This window comes from Alternaria dauci, chromosome 4 (genome assembly GCF_042100115.1).
Source record: "Alternaria dauci strain A2016 chromosome 4, whole genome shotgun sequence".
Classification (NCBI taxonomy): Eukaryota; Fungi; Ascomycota; class Dothideomycetes; order Pleosporales; family Pleosporaceae; genus Alternaria; species Alternaria dauci.
Window position 1 is genome coordinate 2,849,924 of NC_091275.1, and position 20,691 is coordinate 2,870,614.

Below are 20,691 nucleotides of genomic sequence, written 5' to 3' on the forward strand. Positions count from 1 at the left end.
GGAAGCTACCAAGTCGCCCACCCAGACCAAGCCAAACACGACCCTCACCACCATTACTCCGCTCTGCACACGCTGTCAGAAGCGATACTCAAGTTGACCTCGGCCCCGGGCTTCCTATTCTGACGCCGCCATCATGCTCACTCGTCGTGTTTGTGCCAGCGTGCGCGGCATGCTCTCCCCGCCATCTGCCACAGCTGTCCGCTGTCAGGCATTCGGTACCGTGCCTCCGATACAAAGCCCAGTCAGGGTTCCTTCGCTGGCAGACATCACGCCTGATGGTGCTGCTAGCTTCAACGAGAAGCAGAAGAGCTTCCGTGACGGTCTGGCCGCAGCTCAGAAGCGAAAGGAACAGGAAGAAAGTTCGTCGTCCATCACCCAATTTCGGCGACCCAAGCGCGCTAATGTGATCAATTATAGAAGAGGCACGCGCCCGAGAGCAGGAAAATGGCAAGAAGAAGGGCGGTGCGCTGTCATCTCTCATCTACGGCACACCCGAGGGCCGCGACCTCGACAAGGACATTGAGCGCAGCTTTTCTCAAGTCCTGGCGCGAGGTAAATATGTCCACTCGATCGTGTTCCACGAGGTACAGCCAGACAAGGTCGAAGAATACACTGAGCTGGTTGGAAGTTGGTATCCGAAGATGGCCTCTATCCCCGAGAACAAGGTCCATCTTGTAGGCAGCTGGAGGACTGAAGTGGGAGACTGCAATACTTTCGGTAAGGCTGAAATCTGCCTCCGCGGCCGGAATATCCAAGTGTACTGACTATGCGCCATAGTGCACATCTGGGAATACCAGCGCTACGAGGGTTATCACGAATCGCTGCACAACATCCAGGCTCACCCAGAGTTCCCCGAGTTCGACGCCAAACTCAAGAAATTGATTACGTCCAAGAAAAACTCTCTCATGCAGGAGTTCTCCTTCTGGCCAACAACACCGCCGCGCCAGCTCGGTGGCCTGTTCGAACTGCGCTCGTATACACTACACCCAGGCAACCTGCTCGAGTGGGAGACACACTGGAGACGTGGCTTGAAGGCCCGGCGGGAAGTCATGGAGGGTGTAGGTGCTTGGTTCGTTCAGATCGGTGATCTCAACACAGTACACCACCTGTGGCAGTTCGCCAATCTAGAGGAACGCAAGATTCGTCGCGAACAGAGCTGGAGCGTGGAGGGCTGGGGCGAGACGGTGCACAAGACAGTGCCGCTCATTCAAACCATGAAGAGCAGGATTTTGATTCCCTGTTCGTGGAGCACTGTTGCTTAGGCGTCGATCAGACCGAGCTGGCCACACACATCGTGTATCTCGATGTACAACACGACCAACATTTGCCTACAGTAGGTGGACGCGATACATGCCTAACCACGAACAGGAGGGGAATAGGTCATGACGCTCAAGAATGAAGCTAGTCTGAGTAGTGGAGTCGAAAGCGGCTTAGCATGTGATGCTACCTTTGTGCAAAGGGCCGCATCAATGCTAGTTACAAATTTGCGACATAGCCTTTGACGAATACCAAATGCTGATATCAATCCTGCTTTGATGTGAAACACCCTGAAATGGCGCATGACAGTTATGCTCCTTGGTCAACACATGTCGCTTTCACGCTAAAGGATTGGCAAAACCGGGCGGTCAGATGCTACGTCATAAGATCTTGCGCTTGGCACTCCACCCACAAAGCAACACCAAGCGCCGCCCAAAACGTTTTCGCTGCCAGAACCCTACAACAGCCCGCCGACAGCTGCTGGCCAAAAAGAGAAGGAGTTACAAATCATGGTGTACATACGACAGGACAAGCTACCGAAGCTCAGGGAGTACAAGTACTCTGGCGTGGATCACAGTCTGCTCTCACAATATGTGCTCAAGCCCTTTTATACGCATGTGGTTATAAAATGTTTTCCCATGTGGATGGCGTAAGTGCTACTGAGATGGACTATAGAGCAATGCTAACCTGTATCCAGACCTAACCTCGTAAGTTTGACCTGGAGCGAAATATTGCAGTCCCGCTGCAAGTGCTTGTTTTCCTACTAACACAACTCCACAGATAACACTCTCTGGTTTCGGATTCATCATAGCAAACTTTCTAACCTTGCTCTGGTATACACCAACCCTTGACCAGGATTGCCCGCCTTGGGTATACGCCAGCTGGGCGATCGGGCTCTTCCTTTACCAAACATTCGATGCTGTAGACGGGAGTCAAGCCCGAAGGACCCGTCAGAGCGGGCCTCTAGGCGAACTGTTCGATCATGGAGTCGATGCAATCAACACGACGCTGGAGGTTCTGTTGTTCTCTGCAACGATGAACCTTGGCCAAGGATGGAAGACAGTTCTTACACTCTTTGCATGTAAGCCAGCATAAATCTGTTACCTGCTTGGTATTAGCGGTCTTGTTACTAACTACTGCAGCGTCGCTGACCTTTTACGTTCAAACCTGGGATGAGTACCATACACACACGCTGACTCTTGGTGTGATTTCCGGACCGGTTGAGGGTATTTTGACGTTGTGCATTGTGTATGCCTTGACAGCTTACCTGGGTGGAGGCAGCTTTTGGCAGCGCTCCATGCTTCAAAGTCTCGGAGTTAAAGAACAAGGTGCCATCCCGGAGCTTCTGTACAACATGGCATGGAATGAGTGGTATATGGCCTACGGAGGTGTTGTGCTTGTGTTTAACACCGTTTCGAGGTATGAACGATCACGTCGATACGGGAGAGTAAACTGACGATGGAACAGCGCACAAAATGTAATGAAGGCGCGTCGTGCCCGTGGTCAAAAGGCACGCGTTGCTCTTCTCGGTCTCCTCACCTTCGCCGCGGCCTGGGTCCTCATTACTGCATACCTGTACCTGCAGCCCATGATCTTGCACAACCATCTGGTGCCTTTCATCTTCTACGCGGGTCTCATCAACGCGTATTCGGTCGGTCGCATGATCATCTCTCATCTCACGAAATCGCGTTTCCCACGAGGCAACGTGCTCATGTACCCTCTGATATACGGAGTCATCGACTCGCTCGGGCCATGGCTGCAGGAGCACATCGGAGTGGGCTGGCCAAGTGCCCTTGGCAACGATGTCTACCAAGTCGCGTTTGTGTTCATGTGCTTGGGCTTGGCTGTAGGCGTACACGGAAGCTTCATTGTGGACGTCATTTGGACAATCTGCGATTATTTGGATATTTGGTGCCTCACGATCAAATACCCGTACCAGCCAGTAGAGGAGAATATGGATAGGAAGGAACAATGATGACCGAGGATGGAGCTTCACACGAATGGAGGGGTCGAAAGAGCAAACAGATCAGACTGGCTGTATCTGTTATTGAAGCTGATCTTCAAGCGGTGAAATGGTTGACTGTGGATTCACGAGAAACACGATAGGAGTATGAGATAATTATATAGACTAATTTCATGAAATACACCAATTATGCTTTTTCACAAGTCATCGGTATTAATGCAGGTGGCTTGCAGACGCGCCTCGCACTCCCTGCAAGCGCGACGCTAAACCGATGTAGCTCACCTCCGCGTCTGATCTCCGCAATCACTTGTCAACCAAAGCCAGGACTGACTTCTCCAACGCAAAAATGTCAGCCTTGGGGGTCAACCTGGCTGTTACCAAAGACGGTGAGACCTACAACAAACTACAGCGGCCTGACGGTTACCTTATATCGACACAGCTACCTCCAACAAATCCTGCGGCAGCATCTCCAACAATACACAGCGGCAAAAGAAAGTGCGCGCAAGAGGAAGCACCTGAGGTTAAGCGCGCCAGGATTGAGCGCAACACGGCGCACTCCAAAAGACGACCACGCGTTCTAGATTCCTACCAAGATTATGGAACACGGACGGTACTACCCGGACTCGATGGCGAAGAGCAGTCGTCCGACGAGTCTACAAGCGAAGCATTAGCATACCTCCACAGTGTTCGGTGCGTATTTGTCTCACCATTCGAGAGTCGCGCTTGAGAACTCGATATATTGAATACATTGCTTACGTGTATGACAGGTCCGAAGCATCAGCGATTCCCACCCTGCTCGTAGCGCCGAAGAACGCCAACACCGGCGACATTGATTCAGATGACGATGAATCGCATTACACTACTCCCACGCACGGTCAACGCGTCATATACAAAGAGGGAACCTGGATTGCAGTGGATAGAGAACACGATGCTGCTAGATGGGAGAAGGACCCGTCCGCTGTCGATCCCCAACAAGGTTGCAACAGCATGCTCCTCCAGCGCTTTCAGAATCTCCGCAACAAGCTCGCTGAGACCCGGGAGCATGGGCAGGTACCGAAATCAGCAAAGAAGTCTACAAACACAGAAAAGGCTGGAAAGCAGAAATGGTCGGATATCATAGACAGGGATTTTCCAAACCTCCAAGAGGTTGCTGGCATGGATGAATCGACGCTGTTTGTGGCCCTTCAAGGATGCACGTTAGCCTTGGGCCGGTCAGTCAGAGTGTCTCGTCAACAGAGCTGTTGGATATGGACTCTGCTAGCTCTGGTTGGAGATTTCGGAACTTTGGACCATGAACGCGTCAGCAGGATCCGGGATTTGGGAGTCAGTGCTGGCCGACTGATGGGGCGGTTCTGCGCAGATCTAGCGATATCGGCACGCGATGTACAAGCAGACGGAGACACCGGGTCAGACGCCCTTGAGTCTAACGCTAGCAAACAAAACCTTTGCACCAGCAACGAAGAGGTCTCTACGAAAGAAGAGGTACATACCTCCAGCCACGTTTCCGACGAGAAAGATGCTGTATCGCACTCGGCTCTTCCAAAGTCTGACGACGTCGTGCTGGGTCAAGACACAGTAATTGAAGAGGCGGATGACTCTGACGCAGAGATGATCATATCTGAGGACGAAGAAAAAACTGAAGATACTTTGAATGACGGAGGTCTTGAAGAGGCTCGGGCGCGTCTTCTTGCTCAGCTCGGCGATCGTTTGGTACAGTCTCAAATGCCTACACCCGACACACCGCCAACACAAGCCTTCCACCATCTTTCGCGAGTCGAGGCTGAGAGACAGCGGCAAGAGATACGCAGAGGGGGGCCTCAACGTGATATGGCTCCTAGAAAATTGACACCCGCTTCCGGTCCGTCGCAGGCAAAATCACTGGCCATCACTCCATTGACCGAGAGTGACTGGAACACCAAGGTGGCCATCGATATGATTTTGACGGTAGTAGCAGAGTGCTACGGACAGAGGGATTTGCTAGAATTCCGAGCAGCATGGTAGCTGCACGCAGAAACACCAGTAGATACCCATGCATCCAATCATGTAGTGTAATTCTCTGACTGTATTTTTGCTCCGGCTGTGACGTCGGTATGTATATGCACGGGCCAAGTCGCGGAACAGAACGATTCTTTGCACATGCGCGCTTGCTCTTGGGCGATTGAGTCACTTTCCAGGTCCATGCAGCGCACTTCACCCCACTTTGTCTGCCCCGCGCTCTTCCAAGACGCCCTCCGATACACTTTCGCATACCGCAAAGTCAGCCCAACGCCTATCCGCCTTCACCTCCTCGCACCCCGCCGCCGCTTCTGCACGCAAAATTCGCTTTTGGGCTTCGACGACATGGGCAAAGAAGACAAGAGCAAGACGTTCAACCTGAAGGTGCCCAAAGGCACACGCGACTGTATGTCTTGCTCCCATTGTGCGCAAATGGTCGACTGACTGTCCAAGGGACCGGCGAGGATGCCGCACTTCGCGATCACCTGTTCCAGACCGTGACGGAAGTCTTCAAGCGCCACGGAGCCACGACACTCGATACGCCCGTCTTTGAACTCAAGGAAATCCTCAGCGGCAAATACGGCGAAGACTCGAAGCTGATATACGACCTGCAGGATCAGGGTGGTGAGCTCTGCTCACTGCGCTACGATCTTACCGTTCCACTCGCGCGATGGCTCGCCATGAACCCTAGTGTGCAGAACTTCAAGAGATACCAAATCGCAAAGGTGTACCGTCGTGACCAACCGGCAATGACCAAGGGCCGTATGCGAGAGTTTTACCAGTGTGATTTCGACATTGCAGGTTCCTACGACGCTATGATTCCCGATGCCGAAGTCCTCAAGATTGCAACCGACGTCTTCGAAGCGCTCAAGTGGGATTCATACACAATCAAGATCAACCACAGGAAGATCTTGGACGGCATGTTCAAGGCAGCTGGTGTCAAAGAGGAACTGATACGGCCAATCAGCTCTGCGGTGGACAAGCTCGACAAGGTAAGAATAAGGAGAACTATAGTGTTCTGTCAATCGCTAACGCGCTGCAGTTACCGTGGTCAGAGGTGAAACAAGAGATGGAGACCAAGGGACTGCCTGCGGACATTGCGGACAAGATTGGGGAGTGGGTACAGCGCAAGGGCGGAGACGACATCATCGAGTATCTCAAGACGAACGAGACTCTCTCCCAATCAGAGGATGTCAGCCAAGGTGTTCGGGAGATGGAGCAGCTCTTCGCATACCTCGACGCTTTCGGCGCCCGCAAAAATGTCTCGTTCGATCTCTCACTCGCTCGAGGCCTGGACTACTACACTGGCCTGATCTACGAGGTTGTTACAGAAGGCTCGGCGCCGAGCGTGAAGGGCCAAAAGCAGGAGATTGGTGTAGGAAGTATTGCCGCAGGTGGTCGCTATGACGGGCTGGTGGGCATGTTCAGCGGCAAACCCATTCCCTGCGTTGGTATCTCTTTCGGCATTGATCGAATCATCAGCATCATGAAAGCTCGCGGCCAATCGACACAACGTGCCAAGGACGTTGATGCCTTCGTCATGGCCTTTGGTGGTAAGGGCTTCACTGGCCTGTTGACGGAGCGCATGCAAGTTGCTCAAGAGCTGTGGGCTGCAGGCATCAAGGCCGAGTTTTCTTACAAACTGAAGCCCAAGCTTCCACAACAATTCAAGCAAGCTGAAACAGCAGGTGTGCCGCTCGCCGTCATTCTTGGCGAAGACGAGATTAAAGACGGCAAGGTCAAGATCAAGGTCCTCGGAATCAAGGACGAGAACGATCCTGAAAAGGATGGTGTACTGGTCGAGCGGAGCAACATGATCGCTGAAATTCAGAAGAGGCTGCCAAGCGCGGCTTGATTGTTGTTGACAGGCTGGACATGCGGACTGAGAGTGCACTTATAGATACCCATACATAGACTACTTTCTACCGGCTCGCTTACCCGGGTGCTCACAGTAGTATCCGCGAAGGACCAGGCATGAAAATAGCCTGTGACGATAAAAGCTTGGATACTTTTGACCTATGGTCTCTGGCATGGCGTGTATCTCTCTACTTGGGTGGGGAACAGACTTCCTTAGCAACGCCTACGTGGGGCATGCACATACACGCACATCTGGAGTATAGCGAGCTGCAAGACCGTAGTGCTTTCCGACAAAAGTTTGTCCAGCGTTCTTACTGCACATGCGTTGCCAATGGCACCGAAATCATGAGCCACATGTATATAAAGAGAAAAAGAAGAAAGACTTGTTTGATCTATGCAGTGGCACCAATGGAGTTCTTATATACATGTGTATAACGAAAAGAGAATTCCATACCCCACTGTCATGTGCCCTCACTTGGGAATCGGGTAGTGGACAGCAGTTTGCATGTTTAGTAGCCATCCTTGCCCCACTTGTTGTATGTGTCGTGGAGCTCCTACAGTCCTCATCAGTACATTCAACTTCCGGTTCGAAACTGGCTCCAGCTTACCTTGGGGAGAGTGACGTTGGGGATGACGACGACGTTAAGAGCGGAAGGCGCATCCTTCTTGACGCTGGTGTCACCTCCAGGGTGGTACTGGTAGGGGCCTGATCCACCAGTCTTCCAGGGCTCACTGTCTGAGGCCTTGGCGACAGTTCGCTCCGACGAGGCACTCGTGGGAGAGCGGGCTTGCAATTGTCAGTATGCGAAGGCTGGCGACCGAGGCAGAATCGCAATGGGCGGGAGCTTACAAAAGTGCCATCCTGCAAGACCGAAAACGCCGCTCATGATGGCAAAGAGCACCTGTAGGGAATCAGCCATCCGCCTCGCACACTCAAGTGGGCATGTCGGCATCGTACGTAGAGCTCCGGGTCGCGCTTCGCTCCTGTCTTGAGGGCCTGCTTGCCGGCTTGTCTCTCGCCCTCGGCGGCGGCGCTGGCCCATCGTCGGAAAGCGGGCGTAGGGAGGACACGCGGGGCGGCGCGGAAGGCCGAGCGGGCAATGATGGAGGACATGGTGGGGTGCAATTGGCGTGGGTGGACTGCGAGAAATGGGATGCGTGCGTCGCGGGAGCAGTGGTTCGATGTTGAATCTCGCGGCCGCCAAGCTTCGCGGCTGCGTCACAGCGACGGCCATTCCGGAAACAGTCAGGCGGACCTTGCAGTGCGCCGGGGCAACGTCGAAGGGTTGAGCATCAACTTTATGCGCCCCTTTCAGCACAATCACACACGTCTTGTTCGACTTTTCCATTAGCCTTTGGCGTCGCCGCCCTTCCATTCACTCACTCCCAGTCGCTCCTTCCCCTGCTGCTCGCCATCTTCGCCCACCCGCGCTCTCCGTCCCCGTTCGCGACGACGCGCTGAAACCCGTCGCGCCTCCCCTCCAGCCCCAACGTGCACCGATTTGATGTCATGCTGCGTGTAGAGATTGTGATAGCGCCGGCAATAACCACAACAACACCATGGCCATGACTCCGTCTGAACAGAAGCGCAGCTCCACTGGCAGCCGCGTGCTGGGCATGACGGGCCCAGCAGGAGAGCCCGGCCTGCCGCCGTCCCGCCCGTCGTCGATTGCGACTGCAAACTCGGGCAGCCAGAACCGATGGTCGCAGGCCAGTCCAGCGCGACGAGGCGGCATGAGCGTCTCCGGCAGCATAGGACACCAGAGCCGCCCCACGACGTCTACCAGCAGAACCCATGTTCCGCTCGCCGCCCACGGCTTCTTTCGCCCCATGAGCTCCCAGCGTCTCCAACAGCAGCGCAACCAGCGCCCCACTTCCCTTCTCGGCCACGGCTCGCTCTACTCAGAGGCCACACACGAAACGGGCAGCAATCCGTACCGCCAGAGCACAGGGTCGACGCAAACAATCCGAAATGGCCCAACGCTAGGCCTTCACCATGAGCTGGACCCGCAGTCTCCGCCGTCGCGCGGAACAGACATCACTGACAGAGATATGCCTGACCGCACCACTGCCAACACCACGCCCACGGGCGCAGAGACGGTGCGTAGTCGCGGCGAAAGCATCACTCCCCTGCAGCGACCCAGGCCTCAGCACCTCGACCTGTCCAACACGCACGGCCATGATTCCGGCAAGGACCCAACGCCCAGCAAATCACCCCGTTCTTTTGGATCCAGCTTCATGCTGTCTAGTCGCGATGGGCGCTCAGCTCAGATACGACCCCATCAGGGACATGAAAAGCTCACATCCGCCGAGTCCTCCCCTAGGCTAGCTCGCAAGGAAGCTACCAAAGAAGCCGTCAAGCGGGAGCTGGGCAAGAACTACCAGTATTTCTCTGGTAACACCGCGTTTTGCTGGGGCGGCAGGTTGCAAAACACGCGAGACCGGCCGGTCAATGTAGCCACGGCTATATTGATCCTTTTACCTGCTGGTCTCTTTTTCGGATTCTCGTTCGTATAATGTTCCCTTGTGGCTGCCGTCACCCATGCTAACTATCATTACAGGGCGCCTTGGCTATGGACTCATGTTTCTCCTTCGATACCCATTCTCTTTGCATACTTGCTTCTCGTTACTATCTCCTCGTTTTTTCACGCATCAGCTTCAGATCCGGGCGTATGTCGTGCACTTCCTACACTCTGAGCATCGCTGACTCTTGCAGATACTTCCCCGGAATCTACATCCGTTTCCTCCACCTAATCCTAATGACGACCCGCTGAGTCTTGGACCTCCCACCACTGAGTGGACCATGGTCGTTTCCGCGACCGGCACCAATGCTGCCATGGAGGTGCCGACAAAGTACTGTAAGAGTTGCAATATTTGGCGACCCCCGCGTGCTCACCATTGCCGCGTCTGTGACAACTGCATTGAGACGCAAGATCATCACTGCGTTTGGCTCAACAACTGTGTGGGGCGCCGCAACTACCGTTACTTTTTTGTCTTCGTCTGTGCCACCACCTTGCTAGGACTATTTCTCCTAGGCGCTAGTCTGGCACATCTCTTGGTCTGGCGAGCACAAACTGGAGCGTCTTTTGGAGAGGCTATTGATCGATGGCGTGTTCCCTTCGCCATGTGCATATATGGACTCCTGGGATGGTCGTATCCCTTCAGTCTTGGCGTGTACCATCTTTTCTTGGTTGGCAGGGGCGAAACGACACGTGAATATCTCAACTCGCACAAGTTTCTCAAAAAGGATCGACATCGGCCTTTTACACAGGGTTCGGTCTTGAGAAACTGGATTGCTGTACTGCAGCGCCCGCGCCCGCCGACATATCTGCACTTCAAGAGAAAGTACGAGGAAGGCGATCAGAGGTTTGGCCCGCGCCGAGGCAAACGGACTGCACCTTTGGCGTCCGAGCAGCAGGGCGGCGGAGTGGAAATGCAGGATGTTCGCGGGTCGGAGGCGTTCCAGGGCCCGACTAGCAGGTCTGGACGGGACGGTGCAGATACGACTGTGGCATGAGACGACGGTTCTAATCAGCTTAATCATAGATTAGCCCATGTTAAGTAGTAGCTTCTTCATGATACGTGAGTGCACGACGAGGCACGATGCGACCATTTTGTATGCAGCGACTGTGATTTATTACAATGTACATATTTACTACAGTGTTTGTTTGCAGTGGACTTGCTCCAGAGACGTGCTTGTACGTGCCGGTGTTGAGACGGAGTGCAAGGGGTGCTTGTTCTGGCAACTGGATAGACAGGGCCGGCCTAATTGGCTGACTGACTAGCTACATATGTTTACCTCCCAATCCTCCATCCGTCCATTCATCTCCTGGGCCCGGCTCGCTGCACCTGCCAGTCCATGCTCACCTCTTCTGCTGAACCGGACCAACTGTTGTGCACGTTTCCACGCCCGTTGTCTGCCCACTGCGCGTAGACTTTGGCAGTGTTGCTTCGCGAGCGCCGATAACCCGCCCAAACCGTCGACCTCCTTCGCGCGTCAGTGCCTCACCCCTCAAGACACCGACCGCGACGCGTGCTGCAACCCTCCCTCTCCGCTGCCATGGCCGAGCGCGATCTCTCTCCCACTTCGACATCCTCTACCCTCTCCAACATCACGGTGCGGACGGACAAGCAAGGCGATGCTCGCGCCACGTCTAGCGCGTCGCCTTCCATCTCGACGCCTCCTACCAGTCTCGGCGACGAAGCCAGCGTCATGTCGGAGATGACCAAGATCGAACACGCTGTCGAAGTGTATGAGGAGCCTCCTAGCCTGCAGGCGGCCAGCGACACAGCAGCCACTGTGCAAACCGCTACGCCCGATGCCGCCGCCAGCAGTGAGACCCGCCGGCCTGCGAGGGCCTCGCGCAAATCCGTCACCACGTACAATGTGCAGATCCTCGCCGGAACTGCCATCCACACGCCGACCAAGTACCTCGAGAAACACCACAAGAACGTTGTGCACGGCTCGCTCGAGAGCATTGCCAAGGCGGAGAATGCGACACCTGTACGGAAGAAGATGCTGAAGCGGAAGTCTGAGGTGATGGACGCCAGCGATCAGATCGAGGAGCAGCTCGTCACCGAAGCCGCGCAAGCAGCACGACGTCGCACTTCCTCGCGCGTGACGGATCTCCGCAAGGAGGCCTTCCGCAACATAACCAGCACGAGTGCAGACGGAAAGGCTTCCAACCAAGGCACTCTGCGGCGCAGCACTTCAGAGCCTTCTTTGAAATCTAGCCAATCCGCTTCCTCTGCGGCGTCTTTGAAGCGCTCTCGCGCAGCAATGGAAGATGGAGGTCGCCAACCTGATAACCAAGCGCAGGAAGAGAAGATCTTCTCGAAACCCAAGTCGAAAGTCTGGCTCAAGCAAGGTCTGTACGTTGGCCAGGATCGCTACTTTGATCCTCGCCTCTCAGAGAGCCAGAACCGCGCGAAGAAGAGAGCCATGAAACGAAGGGAGTCCATTTTACCCCTCCCTATCTTTGCTTGTGAACGTGTCTTGAACGAGGATCCAAAACTCGTGTTTCGCGATTTCAAGCTGCCATTCGACACTTACAGCCCTCTACCCAGGAAGGTCAAAGTTGACGGCTGGGTCAAGCTCAACAAAAGTAAGACGACTGCGCTGTCAATCTGGTGAACACCACTAATGCCTTGTAGACAGATTTATTGGCGATGCGTCTGCGCTGTGGAAACGCGATAAACAAGACTCTTCTCAGTGCTATTGCGATGCTGAAGACGGCTGCGGAGAATCTTGTCACAACCGAATCATGGCATACGAATGCGACAATACCAACTGTCCTCTTCCTCCGGAACTATGTAACAATCGGCCATTTGCAGAGCTGAGGCGACGTGCTAAAGGCAACCGTTACGATTACGGCGTGGAGGTTGTCGATACAAAAGACCGGGGCTACGGTGTGCGTGCGATGAGAACTTTCGAGCCCCATCAAATCATCGTAGAATATGCAGGAGAGATCATTACCCAGTCTGAATGCGAGCGGCGCATGAAGCAGGTCTACAAAAAAGACAAGGTGAGTTGCCAATGTCTTTGCGCGCCTACTTGCGCTAACCCGCTGCAGTGCTATTATCTTATGAGTTTCGACAACAAAATGATTATAGATGCGACCCGTGGAACGATTGCACGTTTCGTCAACCACTCATGTGAACCCAACTGCGAGATGATTAAGTGGACTGTGGGCGGAGAACCGCGAATGGCACTGTTCGCTGGTCCTCGAGGCATTATGACCGGCGATGAGCTGACCTACGATTACAATTTCGAGTAAGTCGTTTTTCATAGCCTACGTATTGGGCCAATCTGACTTCTTTAGTCCATTCTCACAGAAGAATATCCAGGAATGTCGTTGCGGCACCGAGTCGTGTCGCGGCGTCCTCGGCCCTAAACCGAAGAAACCCATTGAGGAAAAGTCCATAGCATCGGCTCTCATCGCTGGCACTAAACGCAAGCTTCAAGATTTGCTCGGTTCCCGAAGAGCCGGTTCTGAAAGCACTCAAAACTCCCCCAAGAAGCGCAAAATGCTTAATGGAAAAGCAGCTAGTGCGAAGGCGAAGAACGCCTTTGCTCGGCTAGAGTCTGCCCGGGAGCGAGCCGAAAGGGAGGCAAATGAGCTGTCGCGTCAGAATGCGTCACGCGAGAACCGCGCGCTCAAACGCTCAAATTCTGGCACCACTGACAAACGCACAAGATCAACCAATTCGCGGGCGGCGAAACCGTCTACTATTATTCATACCCGACGCACAGTTGTCAGCTATCAGAGGAAGGTTTCCAGGCCTGGTGTTTTGAAAAAGGTTAAGCCTTCTCGACTACAATCGACGCTCAACAACAGAAAGGCACTTCGTTTTCAGCGACCGAGCACGCCTACTCGTGATGCGAGCACGGATATGATGGAATCAGAAGAGGATGCTTCACCGAATATAACTCCTGCCTCTTTGCGCAGTGCAACGAAGAAGTCACCCCTCACTAGTCCCTTGTCACAGGATGTCTCTCGCAAATCTTCGACCCGGAGTGTACGAGGGAGGTGAGGGATGTATTTTATCTTCTCGTATGCCGCAGACTTGTATCAACCTACGGTTTGTGGTAGTGTTTGTCGAGGGGCATTGATTGATGCATTTTCACTCGCCGCTTTTCAGTGTTTTACGGACGTAGGTAGATGTATGTACAGATAGTCAAGTTCCATTATCAACTATGGAAAGTAGGGATGGCTTGTTGCCACAAGTAGGTGTCATGATACGTTTTGACAATACTATTGTTATATTCTGTTTGCATGAAGTCTTTTTCTATAAATCTTTATCTGGTGGTGACTTTGACAGTAAGCGGGTACCGGCGGTTGACTATTATTCTTCCAACAAAAGGATGCGATGTCGTGTTCAAACAAACATTCAGCTAAGGGGCATCAACTGGTGGAGGGGCATTTTCACGCATTCATCACAAGCATTCAGAAGCAGACGTTGTATGGAATGGCCAAGTTTATTATATTGACAAAGCTCACAGCAAGGTTTCTGCCTTTGAGAGCTCAACTTGACTAATTATTGAGTACATGAATTCAAATTCGCGAAAAAAAGAAAAGCCACGCTGTACCAAGAACACAACGTTAATCGCATAGCCATCCATCGGTGGTATCGAAAGATTGTCGCAAGTGTCGAAATCGTTATCGGTACTGCAGCAAGGCAGCAAGGCATGTTGCCTCCGAGTACTTGTCGATTGGCTTGAGTACTAGATACGATCCTCTTTTGTGTCGGAAGAAGGGGTGATAAGAATCGAAGTGGAGGGCGAGCCAGAACCGATTGACATGTAGTTGTTGTTCTTGTTGCGTGTGACCCAACTACCGGTTCAGTCTCTCTCTCGAGACTGTTTAAACGCGGCTAACGGTGCAGCCACCGCCGGGGATGATGTCGCCGCTACGGCTGACGGTGCAACCGCCGCCGGGAATCATAGGGTTGCGGGCGACAGTGCATTGCATGCCAGGGACGGGCTTGGAGAACATCATGTTGACGGTTTGGTTTGGTTGGTTGGTTGGTAGGCAACTGGGGAAGAGATGGTTGGAAGGATTGGAAGTTGCTAAATGACTGAATGTTCTGATGGCTTGGAGGAGAACAGGTGCCTCCCTTTATACATCGTTTGCAGCGAAGTATACAGGGACGAAACAAAGGAGTTGACCTTGTGGCTGGCATTGCGAAAGGTCTGGAGCTTGCTCACGATCGGAGAGAACCGAGTCGCTGTTGCGCTTACTATTGTTCGTAGATTCGCCACTACTATTGTTCTCATATGGGGGCCGTTGTGCCAAGGGTTTTTGGTCGTCATTACACGAACCCCTCCCTTCTTGTTATCATGATAACAAAGAACAATTAGCGGTAGTAAAACGCCTCAATGATCTTTGTATCTGTTCTCCAGTAATGAGGTGATCCGAATGGCCGGTGATACCTGGTAGAACAGGCCTGGATGCTCAACGGCCTCAAGGTTGAGTCAACTGCGATAAGTTTCGATGCGGTCAGTGTAGCGATTCGGTTGTCATGTCCAGAGCTGGCCGTCCGCGTTTAAACATGCAGATGGTAAAATTTTGCACATTGCATATCTTACCAGTTGAAGAGAGCCAAGGAATAAACAGGAAATCGTTTCGTTCAAGGAACAATGCTGAAGTACCTTCAGAAAATGGTTTTTCCAGGAGATTTAAGAGAAGAACAGATGAGTGTTCTAGTGAGTTATTCTCACGTACCGTTGTACAGCACTTGATACTGTATGTCCTTAGTGCTTCTAGATAGAAAGCAGAGTCCCTGCATATGCATGTTTTGCCTGCCAGGAAGATCAGCAACGGAGAATTCATCGAAACAACCATAGAAGGATTATTTGCTCCGATATGACACGCCGCACTGTGGTGGGTGAGCATCAGGGTCCGTAGGCATAGAAGGAGCCAGCTATGACGCGGAGGTCAGCCGCCATTGAGCGCCCAACAAGCAAAGAAAGGTGCCCAGATTGAGCTGACAGCTGCGAAGTCCTCGAGAACGCCGGGCTGATTATTGTTCGCTCGACAATTCGCACAGTACGGAGCTCATGGGCGATACTATAGGATGCCCTGTACTTAAGATCTACGCGCCACGTGCGACGTTCCGCGGGCAACAGGACGATGACTAAGGATTCCACGACATGCTAACTGCTGCAAGTTAGGAAGACATCACACCTCTACAACGAACTCTAGCCGACCAACAGTAATGAACGCGACGAAGCTACTTCCTCGCTGCGGCTACCGCCTATCTCTGCGCCGCACGTTTCAGACCGCTGCTGCTCCTACCAGTCGTGCCTCCGATTTTGCTTTCGCTTTCGAGTAAGGCGGCCACGCCATCGGCCTTTCAACACAGCAGCTGACGGCTGTCAGTATCGATGGAGTACTCCTAAGGAGTTCGGACGCATTACCGCGAGCCCGAAAGGCCCTTTCTTATCTCCAGACGCAGCGCATTCCCTTCATACTCTTGACCAATGGCGGCGGCAAACATGAATCCGACCGCGTGGCCGAGTTGAGCAGCAGACTGGATGTGCCTCTCGATACATCCATGTTTGTTCAGAGTCACACTCCCTTTGCCGACATGAACGACCTGAAGGATAAGACAGTCATGGTAGTTGGCGGGGTGGAGGATAAATGCAGGAGAGTTGCAGAGGCATACGGGTATGGCAACATGCGATTACATTGTGCCGCAACATTCTAAAAAAGTCGCGTAGCTTCAAAAACGTCGTCATCCCTGGCGATATCCTAGTTGCCCATCCGGAAGTATGGCCTTTCTCGCAGCAGTTACTATCATACTATAAGACGTTCACTCGACCGCTGCCGACCCCTATTGATGCTACCGACCCATCGAGCTCGCTCCGCATAGATGCTGTCTTTGTGTACAACGATCCGCGCGACTGGGGCTTGGATGCGCAGATCATCAAGGATGTCCTGTTGTCCGAGCGTGGCATTCTTGGAACTCTGTCCCAGAAGAACGGCAACCCTGCTTTGGAGAACCGTGGTTATCAGCAAGACGGGCAACCACCGCTTTACTTCTCGAACCCCGACTTACTGTGGGCGGCGAAATACCACTTGCCACGCCTAGGCCAAGGAGGATTTCGCGAAGCGTTCGAAGGCATTTGGGCTGCGATAACTGGTGGCGAGGCACAAGGTGTCAAGCTGCAAAAGGTCGTGATGGGAAAACCACACCGGCCTACATATGAGTTTGCAGAGAAGCGTCTGATAGCGCACCGGCATAATCTAATGCAACGCTACGGTAGTCCTCTTGGGCATCTTAAGCGCGTGTATATGGTCGGTGATAATCCTGCGAGTGATATTGCTGGTGGCAATGATTACCGAAGCCCATATGGCACAGACTGGGCTAGTGTGTTGGTGGAGACAGGAGTCTATAAGAAGGGCACAAAACCAACACCTGAGCCACGCAAGATCGTGGGCGATGTCTGGGATGCTGTGTCTTGGGCAGTCGCGCAGGAAAAGTGGGAGTCTTCAGTTAATACTCCTTGATGATGTGTTGCAATCCAAGACTCCGCCATTCTATGCATAAAAATGGTGTTTAGAATTCTCAATATAGTACATGTTCTAAAAAGTTCGCTACATGTCAGGTTCATCGGTTGCCTGCTTGGCCTTCGACTAGGATTTTAGTCTTGATCTACTATTGCTCTACCCACTGCACGAACCTATTGCGAAGCAAAACCATCAGTATTCAGCATAAAAGTCAGGAGGGGGTTCGCTTACATCAAATCGCCGGGTCCAAGACCACTGGCCCTTGCCACCACCTTGCTGTCTTCAATCATTCCTGTTTCCAGGTCACGGGCGTAAATGTCGACGTTTTTGCTGAGTTGATTTGCGATCGCAATGAATGATCCATTCTTGTTCATGCCGAAGTGGCGAGGATACACACCGCCTGATTTTGCAAGCTGGACAAACGATAGCTTCCCGTCGGCTGACGGCTTGAAAGTCACAAGCGAATCGCTCGGAACTTGGGTGCTGTTGGTTGGATCTGGGTTCTCTGTTGTAAAAATTGTGCCGTTGCGGTTTGCTGCAATCAAGAATTTGTTATCAGGCGAGAGCGTCAGTTCTGAAGCGAACGTCGCTGGCGGGACGGTCTGGTTGCCGTATGTGCTGACCTCGTCGACTTCGGTAAACGCCAGGCCACCCTGCTCGAGATAGCAGACTTCGTAACTCGTAATCTTGTTGCTCAACTCGTGGACTACGAAAAGATACGTCTTTGTAGAATTGGCACCTGTCCAGAAAACTGCATGTCGCGGACCGTATCCTTGCTTGGCTTTGAGTGGCGCATGCTCTGTGAGCAAGTGGCTGACTGGATCGATGCAATAGACATGGACTGTGTCTGCGCCGAGACTAGGAAATATCATATATTGCCCTGTGGGATCGAGGACCGCTTGGTGGATCTGCTCAGGTGCCTGGAAGGTAATGTTTTGCAATGACGAGAATGTGTTTCCCCCATCGATGGTAAGTAGCGAAATGGCTGGCGCGGGTCCGTACTGTTAAATGCATCATCGAGTAAGTGACTGATCAGATAAGATATGAGAGAGTAAATTGTACGTACGTGAGCAAGGGCTAGCGCAGAGTTGTTGTTGTAGACAGCTGAGGATACTGCTCCTCCCAGCACGCTACTACTGGACACCTTGCGCAGGCTGCCGTCGTCACCAAGGCCCAACATGGTGAGAGTCGCATTGGCAGGTGATTCGTCTAGACAGACTATCCTATCCAGACCAAGGGACACATCCAACCATGTCGGCAAATTTCCACACTCGCGATTCTCTTGGGCAACTGTCATCGCATGGCTAGCGGTCTTGTTTGTGCTAGGCAGTACGTCGAGCGTCTGGATGACACCAGGATGAGTCGCATTTCCGTAGGAAGCCACCAGAAGCCGGTCGGCGGCTGCTTGCCCTAATATTGACAAGGCGACAAGTAAAGTGTTCATTGTAGGCAGTAAAGAAGATTTGAAAGTGTTGAGGTATCCAGAAGTAAGCAAATATGGTATCTTATTTCAGGGGCTGCAGCTAAAGTAGTAGTGATAAGCAAAAGAAGGGTTGTCGTCGGCGAGAATTTTATTGTATGCAAGAGATATATGAAGAGACTGACACGAAGAGAAACACAATGTAAAGGAGCGTGAGATGAATCTTTGTGAATGTTCATGAACATCCACAGCGTATGTTTCCATGCCTGTGTACATGGTGGTGTTCCTTGGATGTTTCACATTAAACGCCATCGGGCATGTTAATGGCCATAAGGTTGCAAAAGCGGCTAACTTTGGGTGCCATGTCAGATTTGAAGTAGCGGTCGTTTCCGTGTAGCAGTGTGTGACGGCCCTTTGCTGACGATTGGGTGCGGGGCTCCAACATCATTTGTCGGTGGGCCCTACTCGGAGATAACAGGCCTTATAGCTGCGCTAGTGCGTCATCTTCCTTCTCTGCGCCCATAATGGCGCGCGTATACTGGCGACTTTCCTCACGAGCCACGCATTCCTACACACGACCGCGCTAAACATGCCTGCCTCCTCGACCACTTATGCAAATTATCTCCCCGACGAGCTACTTCTTGAGGTCTTGGCTCACTTTGAAACGCTGGGCGAGATTGAGAGGCAAACGACGCTAGCGCGCTTCTCAGCAGTCAATAGGTAATCGTTGCACTGATCATTTGGTCACGTAAGCTTACAACAGCAGACAATGGTATGATGTATGTGAATGCCTATCTACTGGATGTTCACCACACCGTAACTGATCTTGCTGTCCGACTAGGTCGCGGTTCGACCGCTATACGAAGCACCGTATCTGTCTGGAAGCGCATACGAACTATTTGTACGCACAATATGTCCGTCTGTATTAGCTCGCATCAAGGTACGTTGCACCAAAGGTAATCAGTGATGTTTACTAACTTGTCACAAGCCGACAGCGTTGGCGAGTTTGGTCAAGTCCCTTGACTTATCCCACATTGTACACCAAGGCGCCAAATCCACAACGGCTAGATTACTAGGCCGAACAAGAGCATCTCTTGAAGTCTTTGTTGCGCCTCAAGCCAGCTTTGCCATCAATTGCTGGGCTAGCCTAAGCAAATGCTCTCGACTGCGCGTTCTTGACCTAAGTCTGTTAGTAAACCCAAAGCACGCGATGCATTCGTCTCGTAGACTGACATGCAACTTCAATATCAGGGTTTCGGAATGCATCAGCTTCCAAAGCTTGAACCAAACTATACGGCAGTTGGTAGATTTGCGTGAGCTTTACTTGCCTCGCTGTTCATCGAAATATGAACCACCAGCAACGCCAGGTGGTCCCAGCATTCGCTGGCCGCCCAAGCTTGAACATCTTGCGTTGTCCGGATCCGTCTCGGGACAATTTCTTTGGGATATGTTACGGCAGCCAGACAACTTCCCACCAACGTTCGCCTCACTAGGTATCTATCATAGTCCTGGGCTAGACCAGTATGTCAGAGCCACGCCTCGAGAAGTCAAATGATTGACTCAACCTAATGAACGCAATGCTGACTTTGATATCACAGTCAAGGCATCAGGCCGCTGCTTAGCAGCTTAGCTGCGTCGCTGACCGTTGTCGAACTCCGCGATTTACCAGCCGTCAAGCAAGGTCGACTGAACGGAGTACTAGACTGGCTACCGAACCTGGTATCTCTGACGATTGCGCTTGATTACATTGACAATCGGTTCGGAAACATGCCACCAGACTTTTCTCCGGCGCGATGGCAAGAAGCCAAGCCACTGCAAAGCCTCACCCTCGTCGCCTGTGGACGAATGGGCGATCCGTCACGCAGCTTCATCATGACCGATCTCTTCATCATGATAGACGAACGGTTCTTGGGCCGTTTGCGCTATCTGAACATAGGATATAGCACTGAGTGGCAGAGTGAAGATGAGGTATTGGGCGCCCTGGAGTTTAGTCTAGATGATTTGGATAAGGAGAATTGGTTGGAGCGCAGATGGCACTATCAAGATGTGGATTTTACGGATACGAGGAACATGGAATACGGGCAGTGGAGAACAAACACAGCAATGGGCAGAAGGATGAGACCGCGATTCCGACTTTTGAAAAATCGTTAACTGGACTACTTGGCACGTTGGATTGCGGGTCTAGG

General features: G+C 52.5%; 9 protein-coding genes across 9 annotated transcripts; 7 read left to right on the forward strand and 2 right to left on the reverse strand.

The window, feature by feature from the left end:
- Positions 1-133: 133 nt before the first annotated feature.
- Positions 134-3,232, forward strand: ACET3X_005500 (uncharacterized protein; the record flags this gene model as incomplete). The annotated part of the gene is made up of 8 exons (XM_069451712.1): positions 134-359; positions 418-717; positions 778-1,239; positions 1,645-1,906; positions 1,955-1,964; positions 2,038-2,338; positions 2,400-2,676; positions 2,725-3,232. The coding sequence occupies 8 exons, from the start codon at positions 134-136 to the stop codon at positions 3,230-3,232; spliced, it is 2,346 nt and encodes a 781-aa protein (XP_069307544.1).
- Positions 3,233-3,566: 334 nt separating this feature from the next.
- On the forward strand, positions 3,567-5,221 carry ACET3X_005501 (uncharacterized protein; the record flags this gene model as incomplete). Its single annotated transcript, XM_069451713.1, has 2 exons — positions 3,567-3,910; positions 3,988-5,221. The coding sequence occupies 2 exons, from the start codon at positions 3,567-3,569 to the stop codon at positions 5,219-5,221; spliced, it is 1,578 nt and encodes a 525-aa protein (XP_069307545.1).
- A 177-nt stretch (positions 5,222-5,398) lies between these two features.
- On the forward strand, positions 5,399-7,070 carry ACET3X_005502 (uncharacterized protein; the record flags this gene model as incomplete). Its single annotated transcript, XM_069451714.1, has 3 exons — positions 5,399-5,621; positions 5,669-6,207; positions 6,258-7,070. The coding sequence occupies 3 exons, from the start codon at positions 5,399-5,401 to the stop codon at positions 7,068-7,070; spliced, it is 1,575 nt and encodes a 524-aa protein (XP_069307546.1).
- Positions 7,071-7,457: 387 nt separating this feature from the next.
- ACET3X_005503 (uncharacterized protein) lies at positions 7,458-8,237 on the reverse strand. The gene is made up of 4 exons (XM_069451715.1): positions 8,031-8,237; positions 7,923-7,974; positions 7,681-7,859; positions 7,458-7,626 (listed from the first exon to the last, which is right to left on the reverse strand). The coding sequence occupies exons 1-4, from the start codon at positions 8,184-8,186 to the stop codon at positions 7,582-7,584; spliced, it is 432 nt and encodes a 143-aa protein (XP_069307547.1). The 5' UTR covers positions 8,187-8,237; the 3' UTR covers positions 7,458-7,581.
- A 395-nt stretch (positions 8,238-8,632) lies between these two features.
- Positions 8,633-10,589, forward strand: ACET3X_005504 (uncharacterized protein; the record flags this gene model as incomplete). The annotated part of the gene is made up of 4 exons (XM_069451717.1): positions 8,633-9,579; positions 9,634-9,742; positions 9,789-9,930; positions 10,108-10,589. The coding sequence occupies 4 exons, from the start codon at positions 8,633-8,635 to the stop codon at positions 10,587-10,589; spliced, it is 1,680 nt and encodes a 559-aa protein (XP_069307548.1).
- A 334-nt stretch (positions 10,590-10,923) lies between these two features.
- Positions 10,924-13,845, forward strand: ACET3X_005505 (uncharacterized protein). Its single transcript, XM_069451718.1, has 4 exons — positions 10,924-12,177; positions 12,227-12,597; positions 12,646-12,845; positions 12,895-13,845. Exons 1-4 carry the CDS (start codon positions 11,133-11,135, stop codon positions 13,604-13,606), a joined length of 2,328 nt encoding a protein of 775 aa, XP_069307549.1. The 5' UTR covers positions 10,924-11,132; the 3' UTR covers positions 13,607-13,845.
- A 1,945-nt stretch (positions 13,846-15,790) lies between these two features.
- Positions 15,791-17,085, forward strand: ACET3X_005506 (uncharacterized protein; the record flags this gene model as incomplete). The annotated part of the gene is made up of 3 exons (XM_069451719.1): positions 15,791-15,903; positions 15,955-16,242; positions 16,296-17,085. 3 exons carry the CDS (start codon positions 15,791-15,793, stop codon positions 17,083-17,085), a joined length of 1,191 nt encoding a protein of 396 aa, XP_069307550.1.
- A 148-nt stretch (positions 17,086-17,233) lies between these two features.
- ACET3X_005507 (uncharacterized protein) lies at positions 17,234-18,529 on the reverse strand (the record flags this gene model as incomplete). Its single annotated transcript, XM_069451720.1, has 3 exons — positions 17,234-17,258; positions 17,317-18,086; positions 18,152-18,529. 3 exons carry the CDS (start codon positions 18,527-18,529, stop codon positions 17,234-17,236), a joined length of 1,173 nt encoding a protein of 390 aa, XP_069307551.1.
- Positions 18,530-19,094: 565 nt separating this feature from the next.
- ACET3X_005508 (uncharacterized protein) lies at positions 19,095-20,656 on the forward strand (the record flags this gene model as incomplete). Its single annotated transcript, XM_069451721.1, has 6 exons — positions 19,095-19,225; positions 19,272-19,284; positions 19,347-19,445; positions 19,494-19,693; positions 19,757-20,026; positions 20,104-20,656. The coding sequence occupies 6 exons, from the start codon at positions 19,095-19,097 to the stop codon at positions 20,654-20,656; spliced, it is 1,266 nt and encodes a 421-aa protein (XP_069307552.1).
- Between the last annotated feature and the right edge of the window lie 35 nt (positions 20,657-20,691).

Bases quoted from the DNA above. Each gene is read 5' to 3' on its own strand.
- ACET3X_005503 (XM_069451715.1), bottom strand. From the start codon at position 8,186: ATGTCCTCCATCATTGCCCGCTCGGCCTTCCGCGCCGCCCCGCGTGTC. The intron at 7,975-8,030 runs GTACGATGCCGA...GATTCCCTACAG, and splicing joins AGCGCGACCCGGAGCTCTAC to GTGCTCTTTGCCATCATGAG. The intron at 7,627-7,680 runs GTAAGCTGGAGC...TGAGGACTGTAG, and splicing joins CCAACGTCACTCTCCCCAAG to GAGCTCCACGACACATACAA.
- ACET3X_005505 (XM_069451718.1), top strand. From the start codon at position 11,133: ATGGCCGAGCGCGATCTCTCTCCCACTTCGACATCCTCTACCCTCTCC. The intron at 12,178-12,226 runs GTAAGACGACTG...AATGCCTTGTAG, and splicing joins CTGGGTCAAGCTCAACAAAA to ACAGATTTATTGGCGATGCG. The intron at 12,846-12,894 runs GTAAGTCGTTTT...TGACTTCTTTAG, and splicing joins ACCTACGATTACAATTTCGA to TCCATTCTCACAGAAGAATA.